Source organism: Heptranchias perlo, chromosome 34 (genome assembly GCF_035084215.1).
Source record: "Heptranchias perlo isolate sHepPer1 chromosome 34, sHepPer1.hap1, whole genome shotgun sequence".
NCBI classification, from domain to species: Eukaryota; Metazoa; Chordata; class Chondrichthyes; order Hexanchiformes; family Hexanchidae; genus Heptranchias; species Heptranchias perlo.
Window position 1 is genome coordinate 3,055,202 of NC_090358.1, and position 12,849 is coordinate 3,068,050.

Consider the following 12,849-nt stretch of genomic DNA (forward strand, 5'->3'; position numbering starts at 1 on the left):
TACTTTTATAATAAAATGTTATAATGAAACTACAAACTCCAGCAAGTTGTTGACCAGAATTTTTGGGTAATTCGTTCCCTCTTAGATCTGTAGTTACACTATGGGTAGTCACCTTTGCAAAGTGATGGACTTTGTGACCGTGACTCTGTGTGTGATGTTTCACAAAAATGAAAACTTGCTGATGGAAAAAAAGAGTGGAACGAATAATAATCCAATGACCTTCTGATGAGCAAATATTCAAGTCTCTCTCATAGTACATTTGACTCCATACAACTTACAGATGGAACATTCATTTACACAGCAACTTAGCATGCAACGAAGTCCTCGTTCCATACACCTGAGAGCAGAGGCATTTTGGTTAAATATGTGACTGTTGCATACTTGATTCTTATCCAAACATTAAATACAAATATTCCAATGACATCTTTATCCTGCCTAACTTTTATTAGTATCTTTTGGTGTTTTCCCACCTGATTTTGCTACATCTGATCTGATTTCCACAAGTGCTGGGAATTAGCTGAGACGTCGCAGACAATGGACCAACTGTTCTGCGCCTCGTTGCTTATTCATTTCTTCTTGCATCACTTTGACAGTTTCTTCATATCTCTTGCGAAATTTGCACCTCTTAACCTTTGACTACAATCCAAGTACTTTTCCATTAGTTGCCATCTTTAGCCTCACTATATCTCCCCTGCTCTTAAATGGAATTCCCAAATCTCTATTGCTAAAGCTGCCTCCAAGAAGTTGGTTTTCTCTTTCATGCCAAACGTTCTTTTCCTCTCAATTTTTAACTCGATTATAGCTCATGTCTGTCCAAGACTGGACTCCCATTTCCATCTTCTGGAGATGCTCTTAACATGTCCCTTGCACTCCTTGACAACACAAAAATTCGTCATCTGGTAATCTCCTCCCCCTCTCCTATGGTGCTTATTTTTTTCCTTCCTAAGCTACAAATACTCCTCCATACATTCTCACTGTGTTGAAATCAGTATGTCTCCTGCTCTAACGTGTACTTTCTCAGGGCTTCTAAATTGTGCAATTCCTTCCTTAATGGAACTGCCTCCCTTCAGTTTTTCCTTCCTCCTGTTGCTTCCTTCTTGCCCTTTTCAGCCTTGGTGGTGTCTTGTTCTATGAGCCTTATCCCTTCACCTTTCTCAATTTAAGTTTTAAAAAAAAACTGAGACAAACCACCAGTGAACTGTGTAAGTTGCCTTCCTGACCACATAAGTTATAAACACAGCTTTACTCTGTGGCTTACATTTTGGTAAAAGTATCAAGTCCTGCTGTGTGTCTGATGCAAACTTAAGATGATTCAGTTCTACAAGATTTTCTTTGGTTACTTTGTTTTCAGTATGAGGGAGAATCCCAGTTACATTCATTGTTCTGCAAAATCTGGTGTCTTTGTTCCAATAATTGCAGCATCTACACCAGCTTTGTTAACACACCAGCTTTTATGCAGGGCATTACCAGGAGGCTGTTTGCGCTGGGAATAAGTTACAGCCACAGGTTTGTAAGTGTGACATATTCACGGTAACTTTAACTGTTTTGGTGTTCCAATTTGTAGTACATAAAGTTTCTCTTTCAGGTTGCAAGTGAAACACGTTTTGGTAGTTACAGTCCATTTCCTAGTGGGTGAGTGTGTCTGACACAAAATTGCCCACGGTTCAGCATGAGCTGAGCTGTCTCAAAAGTACTTGGTGGGAGAAGTGGAAAAATCATATTAGTAGAGGTGCTGTTCCGAGGTAGAGGTTAAAACGCATTGTTTAGGGCAGAGCAGAGGGAAATTTACTGTGTATGCTGTACCTGACCTGGGAGTGCCTGACAGAAACATAGAAAAATTTACAGCACAGAAGGAGGCCATTTGACCCATTGTGTCTGTGCCGGTCGAGAAAGAGCTACCCAGCCTAATCCCACTTTCCAGCACTTGGTCCGTAGCCTTGTAGGTTATAGCGCTTCAAGTACATATCCAAGTACTTTTTAAATGTGATTAGGGTTTCTGCCTCTACCACCCTTTCAGGCAGAGAGTTCCAGACCCCCACCACCCTTTGGGTGAAAATTTTTTCCCTCAGCTTTTCCCTCTAATCCTTCTACCAATTACTTTAAATCTGAGTCCTGGTCACTGACCCCTCTGCTAAGGGAAATAGGTCGTCCCTATCCACTCTATCTAGTCCCATCATAATTTTGTACACCTCAATTAAATCACCCCTCAGCCTTCTCTGTTCCAAAGAAAACAACCCCAGCTTATCCAGTCTTCTCTCATAGCTAAAATTCTCCAGTCCTGGCAACATCCTCAAATCTCCTCTGTACCCTCTCTAGTGCAATCACATCTTTCATGTAATGTGATGACCAGAACTGTACGCAGTTCTCAAGCTGTAGCCTAACTAGTGTTTTATACAGTTCTAGCATAACCTCCCTGCTCTTATATTCTGTGCCTCGGCTAATAAAGGAATGTATCCCATATGCCTTCTTAACCACCTTATCTACCTGTCCTGCTACCTTCAGGGATCTGTGGGCATGCAATCCAACGTTCCTCTACACCTCTCAGTATCCTCCCATTTATTGTGTATTCCCTTGCCTTGTTTGCCCTCCCCAAATGCATTACCTCGCACTCCTCTGGATTGAATTCAATTTGCCACTTTTTTGCCCACCTGACCAGTCCATTGATATCTTCCTGCAGTCTACAGCTTTCCTCCTCACGATCAACCACACGGCCAATTTTTGTATCATCTGCAAACTCCTTAATCATGCCCCCTACATTTAAGTCTAAATCATTAACATATACCACAAAAAGCAAGGGACCTACTACTGAGCCCTGCGGCACCCCACTGGACACAGCCTTCCAGTCACACAAACACCAGTCAACCATTACCCTTTGCTTCCTGCCACTGAACCAATTTTGAATCCAATTTGCCACTTTCCCTTGGATCCCATGGACTTTTACTTTTTTGACCAGTCTGCCATGTGGGACCTTGTCAAAAGCCTTGCTAAAATCCACGTAGATTACATCAAATGTGTTACCCTCATCGACTTTTGTTATATCCTCTCAAAATTCAATCAAGTTAGTTACACATTACCTTCCCTTAACAAATCCATGTTGACTGTCCTTGATTAATCCGTGCCTTTCTAAATGATGGTTTATCCTGTCCCTCAGAATTGATTTCAATAATTTGCCCATCACTGAGGTTAGACTGACTGGCCTGTAATTACTAGGTCTATCCTTTTCTCCCTTTTTAAACAACGGTACAATGTTAGCAGTCCTCCAATCCTCCGGCACCACGCCTGTAGCAAGGGAGGATTGGAAAATGATGCTCAGAGCCTCCGCAATTTCCTCCCTCGCTTCTTTTAACAGCCTGGGATACATTTCATCCGGTCCTGGCGATTTATCTACTTTCGAAGACGCTAAACCCCTTAATACTTCCTCTCTGTTGATCCCAGCCAGGATGTCATAGTCCTCCTCCTTAACTACAATCTCTGCATCGTCCCCCTCTTTTGTGAAGACAGGTGCAAAGCATTCATTAAGAACCATACCCACATCTTCCGCCTCCACACATAGGTTACCTTTTTGGATGCTGAAAGTGTGTTTTTTCTTTAAAAAGTGAGAGATTCTATTTAGCAGTACGACCCTTAACCGCTCAAACACTCCACCATCTACAAGGCTGAAGTTAGCAGTGTGATGGAATACTCAGCACTTGCCTGGATGGGTGCAACAACACTCAAAGCTCAGTACCATCCAACAACAACAACTTGCATTTATATAGTGCCTTTAACATAGTAAAATGTTCCAAGGCGCCTCACAGGAGCGATTATCAAACAAAATTTGACACCGAGCCACATCAGGAGATATTAGGACAGGTGACCAAATGCAAGGTCAAAGAGGTAGGTTTTAAGGTGCATCTTAAAGGAGGAGAGAGAGGTAGAGAGGCGGAGAGGTTTAGGGAGGGAATTCCAGAGCTTAGGGCCAAGCAGCTGAAAGCACAGTCGCCAATGGTGGAACGATGAAAATCGCGGATATGCAAGAGGCCAAAGTTGGAGGAGTGCAGAGATCCAGGAGAGAGTAGTTTGCTTGATCGATGCCCCTGCCACTGGACTCTATCCATCCCCTTCACCGCCGCACTGTGAACGCTGTGTGTGCGATCTGCAGCTTGCACTGCTGCATCTCACCAAGGCTACTTAGACTACATCTCGCTCCCCTGCGGGTGTCTGCCACCAAGCAGGTCAACACCAGTAACATGTGAAAACCATCGCCTCCAAGTCACACACCATCGTGACATTCCTTCATAGTGCCTAGGTCAGTATTCTGGAACTCCCTGCCTGACACCATTGTGGGAGCACCGTCATCTCAAGGACTGCAGCGGTTCAAGGAGAAGGCCTGCCGCCACCTTCTCGGGAACTAGGAATGGGCAGTAAATGTGGCCTTGCCAGCATCGCCCACATTCCAAAAGCAAATTTTTTTTTTAAAGCATCCGTCAACTTGATCACTATTTTGCACCTAAATTATTGTTTTTAAACAAATGATATATAGATTTTTTTTTAAAATATGATTATGCTGCTAAAATTCCAGTATTGCCTTTTACAGATCTGGGCAAAGCAGATGATGATGCTGGCATGCCCGGGATAGAAGAAAATGAACAAGCTAAACCCATGGACCGTTTCCTTGGTATGTACAAAGAGGAAGAGGCTTTCATATTAAATTCATGTAACTTTCACGTATATTTATACGATTGAAGTGGAGCATATGGGGGGAGAAAAGATCAATTTCTTTATCCAGTTACGTCCCAAGTCGTGAGCTGGCGTTTCCCCAGGTCATTTAGCATTGGAGTAAATAGAATTTCCGTTGGGGAAAGTGCAAGTGCAGTCTCACCCCTGTACTGCAACAACAACATCGTGCCTTTACATAGCACCTTTGACGTAGTGAAACGTTGCAAGGCACTTCACGGGAGCGCTATCAAACAAAATCATCTCTACTATTCCACACCACCGCTCCATTAGACGCTAGCGACCTAACCATGTGACTAGTTGGTGAAGTCGGAGTGTTGTACTGTCCAGTTTTTGCCTCCCTTTGATTCTAACAGCAATATTACATTACTTTTCCTCTCTTCCTCTCTTCTTAAATAAATGCTCACGGATTTTTGCTTTGAGTTTGATTTTGTTTTCTCTTGGTTGGCTCACGAGCCTCAGTGTACTCCAACTAGAAATACGAAGACTCTGATGCTCCATAACTGGCTACAGCAGTAGCCCAGGTTTATGCTTCCTCAGATTTCTGCGTCCTGCTTGAGGCACAGTGTGCAAGACTTCTAAACCCGTCTCTTTGAAACATTCAAAATGAGAGCAGACTGGCTAAATTACATTGTCACTGACAAACTGGAATCCATTACAAAAATGAAAATATGGAATATTTTATATGGAATGACATTCCATCAGCTGATTAGATTTGTTTGTTTCCATCTCCTAGTGTAGTGGGTCAAAATGATAGTTTCAAAGTTAAATCAGTTTGTTTACAAACTTAGAAAAAGGACTTTACATAGAATTTACAGCACAGAAACAGGCCCAACTGGTCTGTGCTCCGCACGAGCCTCCTCCCACCCTACTGCATCTCACCCTATCAGCATATCCTTCTATTTCATTCCCCTCATGTTTTTCTAGCTTCCCCTTCAATGCATTTATGCTATTTACCTTGACTACTCTATGTGGTAGCACGTTCCACATTCTAACCATTCTCTGGCTGAAGACATTTCTCCAGAGTTCCCTATTGGATCTATTGGTGACTTTCTTATATTTATGGCCCCTAGTTTTGGACTCCCCACAAGTATAAACATCTTCATGTCTAACCTGTCAAACCCATTCATAATTCATGTTTTATTGTCATCACTTGACAAAGAGCCTGCCAAAAGTATGAAAACTTTACTTAACACACATTAACTTCATAATGAATTTGGGTGCAGTTTTGAGAGTGCTTTGTGTAGTACTCCACATTGAACCTGAAGGGGTTGGGAGAGGGCCATATGCAAACCATTGCTGCAAAAGACTGTAGACTCACTGCCACCTTGTGGCAATACTCTGCAAGTGAGAAAATTTATAAAAATAATATATGGAATTCAAGCAGTTTTTATAAAATAACAAGATATTTATGTATGAGGAAGGCCATACAGCTCATTATCATGTCATTATCTCATTGCTGTTTCTGGGACTTTGCTGTGCACAAATTGGATTACATTAAGACGGTGATGATACTTCAAAGGTGCTTCATTGGTTGTGAAGCACATTGGGATGTTCTGAGTTTGTGAAAGGTGCTTTATAAATGCAAGATCTTTTTATCTTCAAATGATTCACACATTTTTGCCTCCACTTCTTATCTGGAAGTTTATTCCACACATTAATCACTCTATGAAGAAAGATTTCCTAATCAGTCCTAAAAGTACCCTTCTCTAGTTTGAACTTGTGTTCCCTAGTTCTACTCCCACTGTTTAATTTAAGGTAATATTCTGGCTTAACTTTTTCTATACCCATAACAATCTTATTTCATTTGATAAGATCACCTCCCATTCGCCACCTTTCCAGGCTGAAGTGTCCAAGATTCTCTGGTCTTTCCTCATAACTTGTACCCCTGACACTGGGGATCAGCCTCCAGGCTCTTCCCTGCGCTGCCTCCAGCAATTGAATGTCTCTCTTCTTTCTTGTGACCAGAACTGGATGCAATATTCCAAGTGCCGTCTGACTAGAGCACTCTATAGTTTGATCATAGGTCCAGTTAGTTTTGCAGTGCACTGCTAATAATTATGGGTACTTTTTGGGGGAGGGGGTGGTGAGTGAAGGTAGTGCAGGAGACCAGGAATGATGAGATCCTGGGATATTAAATTAACAATGTTGGAATGATTGATCATATAGTGAAAAGCATATTTCATTTTGCAGCCAATACTCTTAACACACCTCCCACTCCATGGTGTCAGAGTGCTGTGGCCTGTGTTTAGATCTTTAATTCTGCTGTACAATGTAGACGTGAATTGCATGGGAACAAACTAGCACTTAACATGCTAGTGCCAGCTTACTAATGGGGAAATTCCATGTTTGTGTGTTTCTGAATACTATTACAATCAGATCTCAAAGGGTCTTTTATCATATTCTGAACTAAAATTGTAATTTTAGTTTTTCTTTCATGCAAAATCTTGTCCTGTCAAATGATTTGAACAATTTTCAACCTAGAAGCCAGGTTCTCCGCTGCAAGGTTGCGCATTGCTCAAACTCCGTGCTGAGGATGGATATGGTTCTCCAGGTATCCTTGATGAAAGCCTCTTGCCACGGGGCATGCAGGTCTCGTGTCTTCCCTAAATAGGCCAATCTCTCACACACTTGCACCACAAGACTAGGAATTTAGGCCACTGGTTGAAAATTTGGGCTGGGGGCTTCTTATATTCAAGCCACTGTGGTGCATGGAACTAGCTCAGTTTTGTGTGTCCTGGCTAGTCCGAGTTCTCCACAACCACTTGCCTCTCTCCAGCTCCCACTTGCGCACAGCTTTCCATTCTGCGAGCACTTGAAAAAGTCTGTGTGCATTTAAATCAAATTTCTTACTCATTGTGGAGCCCTGGTGACGAGGATATCATATGTGGTTCGTAGATTTTTTTGGGGGGTTATTTTGAAAGTGGTAGTGGAGTTATCTTGTGCATGGGTTGTCTTGTACGCAAGTATGTACACTATTTTAAATTGTTCATCGGCATTTGTTTTTTTTTCCTTTTCTCCCCTTTCTCCCAAAACTTTTTTTTTATATGGCTTTCAATATTCAGATAATTGCCAGGTATTCCTAAAAGTAGGATAGCAGTGTATATGTATCGGAAGGTACTACAACTTCGCCCTATAGGATCATTTATATTTTAATTTTATCTGTATTAGTCTTAAATGCACACAAGTTAAAATGGGTGAGGCGGAAAATGATTATCTTTACACTAAATAAATTCTTTCCTTAGATCACAAGAAAAACAAAATGATCTTTGAAGGAATTGAGAAACCAGTGTCTAGGAGTGGTGGGATTCCTGGAGACAAGCTGTTTGTGGACACTGAAGTGAAGTCTGTCCGTCGTTTTGAGAGGGGTCCGGCTATGCAGGTTCCCCAAAACCCTGCTGACCCATATGATAACCAGAAAAACATGGTAAAAATCGTGAAACCATTTGTTCTAAGTATTCCAAATCCTGTAGACCATGGGGAACCAGCCATTGCAGAAGATGAAGACCTTGGTATCAGAGCAGATGAAATTGGAGAACCTCAGAATCACCAACCAGGTAAACGAGTCTTCTGTAGAGTGTTTTGGTCTTTGTCTCCTTCAAATGATAAGGAAATTACTTTAGCATCTACACACACATGCCTCTAAATCACTCATTCCCAATTTGGTTGTCTCAGTTCATGGCACCAACTTGAACTAGAATGCCACTCTGGTATGGCAGTGATTTGCAGTGAAATCCCAGTCCATAATCCATATTCAGATGCCAATGTGATTTTGTTAAAACCTGTGCTTCTTGCTGCAGAGTGATTCCGCCTTCTATCACCTTGTCGTACAACCTGCTGCACAGCATTCCCACCATCACCTCCCATTTCCCAGCAGGCATGCTCAGCAACATAGAATGAGCCTGCCTGCGACGTATTTCCTGGCATTGCTGGCAGTAGAGAGCTGGACCCATAGGCTGCCTGTTAGGGACCAAAATACTGGTGCCAGCTTCGAGCTCCTGTGCCATGGCTGTCCACCCGTTGCCAAGCACGGGACCCTGAAGGAAGAAGAAAATGGCAAGAAGGTTTTAAAATGTTAGCGGTAGCTCTGAGGTTGCTGGCACCCACGGGTGCTGCATCAGGTCTCTGAGGCTTGCCACTAATATTCTCCGCCCCGATTTTGGCAGGGCTTCCACTATCTCCATGTGTTGGTGGCCAGGGCTCGGGGGAAGAAGTTCCACCCTGTCAGATACACCCCAATTGGAAAATCTAGGCTTTTGTATTTTATTTACATAAAATAATGGACAGGGAACAATTCCATGTTGGAGTGCAGTCTGCGGGAAATTCTGAATATATTGGATTCAGTACAGAAATGTTACTGATGTCCTTGGGACTCAGCGTTATCAGCCTTCCAATATCACCTGGATTCTTCCTGATTCTGATCTTTCTCCTCTTCCTAAAATGTACAAATATAGCCCCAGATAAAGAACATCAAGGAAAACTAATGCATCATTTAGCCAAGGAACCTGCTATGCAGCCACCGCCTAATCAAGCTGTACGTTTCGCTCCTGGCCAAGCCTTGCCAAATCTTTTTGAGAAAGAACGCGAGAAAGCAAATGAACCAGGAGAGCATCCTAAAGGTCAACAAGGTAGGTATTTCTTTGTTTGTCATATATTTTAATCCTGTCATCATCTGTGTATTAATTTCAACGTATGCATTTAATGGGGAACTAGTCCTTTTACTCCTGTGTAGTGGCACCCGTTTTTCGTAACATGTTAATTGCCATGTTAAAATGTAATAAACAGAATGTCACTACAAATATAGTCAGTTCTTTCAGAACATAAAAATCATGAATTTGAACATTTTAAGGGAGACAGTATTTTTAAAATTGATTTATCATTAATATCAAGATAGCAAGAAATCAGTTTTAAGTTCTGTTGCTTTTGATGTTTACAGTGTTTATAATGAACTAGGATTCTTCTTCATTTTCTGCACAACACTAGTATAACCAGCTTGATAGATTCTGGGAAGCCATGCACTGAGGACACACACAAATGTTGCAGAGAGTTGGCGCGCGTATCTCCTGTGTCATTAAATCAGTTTACTTTTCAGCAGCCAGTGATTCTTTGCTCCTTGTGTCGGATTACTTGCCATCAAAAACTTGGTTCAAGTCTTCAGCCTGTCTACTGGAGTAGGTTAGATCAGTAGACGAGTGTATCAACAATCCTGCTAATTTATCCAGGCAGCCTGGGTTTTTCTGTATCTTTTCATGTTTCTTTGGAGAGTTGGGTGACCACACTGATTATCATCAGATGACAAGCTTCCAAACATATCATACTTGTCTGTCCTTACAGGACAAGCTTACAAAAGAAAGGGAAGCTATGCTGTTTAGGTCCTGTAGTGATGCCCGTAACCAGTCTTGTGCTTCCTAGACAATCGTATTTAAAGCAAGTGGGAAACAAAAAACAAAGAAGGGCATTAACCTTTACAGGGCTATGTTACAAATTGAAGTTTTACACTCCATACAGAGCATGTGGTTATTCATTTTGCCTTTTGGCACTGACCAAGTAATATGTCACTTGCATCAAAAATAAACTGTGTCCCCGTAGACGGGTTATATGTCTGCACTAACATCTGCCAAAGATTTTAAATACTGTGCAAAGTTCAACATCCATTTGTAATCATTGACATTTATCATTGTTGTGTAAAAGACTAGTTGCAAAATAACATGACACCACGACTTGTCAAACTTGCCTTGGTTACGTAGAACCATATCCATAAGGAACAGCTGCACTGTGTTTCCTCTGTTATTCAGCACAAACTAGGCAAGTGTATAAGACTGAAAAATCAGTCATGTCCAATTGAGTCTGACACAGGTACTGATGGATGTTGGGGAAACGTCGGCATTACATGTGCCAAGGGCTTAACTTGAGCCTATACTGGACACTTACCTGTAACATGATGCCACCGTGTACAGACAGCAATTGGGAATGTGAACCCTTTTATGCCCCTTAATGTGAGAGTTCATTGGCACAGAGAAAACCTCCAGCACCAATTTACACTGAACCTCTATTTGCCATTGTGAGTACTGACCAGCACCAAATTCTATGTAAATTAAGATCAGATTACACCCATCTCTCAAAGGAGGTAGCTGTTCGGTAAATGGAGGTCGCCCCTCAAACAGGGATCCCACTGCTTAGACGTCCCAGCAATGCCTGGAGCAGCACCAGTGAAGCAATTGCTGCGCTAGTCATCAGTGAATATCCTTTGGACTATACTTGCTGAGGACTGGTTAAAATGAAGCACAAGTATTTCCCTGAGACAATAGGTAGCCTCGCAAACCATAACCCAAGAAAGCAGCTCCAGGTGAGCCCACCTTTGTGTTCTCAGCACCCCCACCCATTATAGAGGATGGATAACCCACCACAACGTATACTGGCGTCGTCCCTGTTCGTGCCATTTTCATTGGGAACTCCTCCCTTGGAGAAGGATTCAACGCCCATGCCCAGACAAAATCCTCGGGAAACCAGAGCACGCTGCATTTGGCTCCCTGCATCAGTGAGTTGGAGAGTTATAATGAGGCAGACTAGATCCCAGAACCAGTGGTTTGTGCTGAATTAATAAACATATTGCCATGTGGTCTAGTCCTGTATAACACCATAACTTGATCACCATAGCAAGAATCATTACTGTTTTAAGGAACGCCTTCATCACCTTATACCAAAAGCTGCTGCAGCTGCACCTTGCAATTTTGCATCAATTCAATAAATCCACAGGGAGTTACAGCAACTGTTCCACAACAGATTAAATTGTATTACAACCAACTTGGACTTATCCCAGCAGGTAGCAAAAGACTGTAAAGAGGAAAACCTCTCCCTGATTTTTGTGGGCTGAAGAGTACCTTTTTAGGATTGATTTATTGCCACTTACAGCAGTATCACATTTCAAAGCTGCTACGTTTAAATGGGTCTAGAAATGAGCTGTGTAGCAGGTAGTTAGTTAAGATCCAGATCAGCGCCGGTCTTATTGAATGACTGAACAGGCTCGAGGGGCTGAGTGGCCTACTCCTGTTCCTATGTACCTATTTGCTTGAGGACTTCACATTGCCTGGTGGTAGATATGATGAGAGTTTCAGGCTATTTGAGTATGTGATAAATTAGCTTGGGTAGTTTCATAATAGAATTTGGTTTTATATATATTTCATTTTAAAAACCAGGTTCTGTTATGAAAGATTAATTACAGAGGCTCCATTGTGCTAATTATTTTCCCTGAATAAAAATGATGTCCTAGATTATAGGATTGGAGAGGGCTGCCAGGTTTGGCGAGGGACTGTAGGTTTGGGGTGTGGCAGCACTTGGATGGCGGCTGCAGGATTTGGGAATACTGGGGAGTAGGAAATTAAAAAGGGGGTTGTGGGATACTGCTGATGAAAGGAGGTTTTTGGGGGGTTGGGTTGGCAGTGGGGAGTGGCTGTAAAGGCATGGGTGCTCAACAAGGAGAGTAGCAAGAGGCAGCTGGAAAGTTCAGGCACTCGGGGCGAGAGGTGGTAGGGAGCTGGGAGACGGGGGATGTATGGGTTCTCCAGGCGATTGCGAGTGCAAATGGAGGTGAGAGGGATGAAGCAGAATTGATTCCCTCCACTTCGTAGTATAGAAAAGGGTTTCCCCCTGCTAAGTATGTATTTTAAATTGGAGGCTTCCCTAACCGTACACTAGACAAACCTCAAATAAAATGCATGGTCAGAGTATTTATTTTAACTAAAGTTTTGCCACGTCACTGCTGAGGAAACCTTGTTAAGAAATCCTGCCTTGTCCTCCCCTTTTTTTGGGAAGAGGATTTACTTGCTTAAGAGTTCTTCAAAAATCAACAGAAAATGTTAAAAGTGCTTAAATTTGACTGAGCAAGAGCCGATTTGAAGGGCGGGGCCGGGGTTTTGAGGCCTGGTTACAGGGATGGGAGAACATTTGGGGCTCGAGGTACAATTCTGCCCTAGTAAGTGGCAGGAACAGCGGTGGAGGGCTGGATGGGAAAGTAATGGTGGGCTACGGGCCCAATTTTAGCAGCTTCAATGCTGTGGACAGCATTGACATCTTGGGCACGTAGCTAGGAGGTCTCAAAGATAAATATGCGATGCCACTGTCTATCTTGGCAAC

At 42.5% G+C, this 12,849-nt stretch overlaps 1 protein-coding gene across 4 annotated transcripts in view; it reads left to right on the top strand.

The window, feature by feature from the left end:
* The window catches only part of golm2 (golgi membrane protein 2), a 75,921-nt gene that overhangs the window by 44,577 nt on the left and 18,495 nt on the right, over positions 1-12,849 (top strand). For all 4 annotated transcript variants that reach the window (XM_067971289.1, XM_067971292.1, XM_067971290.1 and 1 more), the window contains 3 exons: positions 4,577-4,657; positions 7,962-8,273; positions 9,171-9,344. In XM_067971289.1, coding sequence (XP_067827390.1) covers positions 4,577-4,657; positions 7,962-8,273; positions 9,171-9,344 — 567 coding nt within the window. The remainder of the gene's footprint in view (positions 1-4,576; positions 4,658-7,961; positions 8,274-9,170; positions 9,345-12,849) is intronic.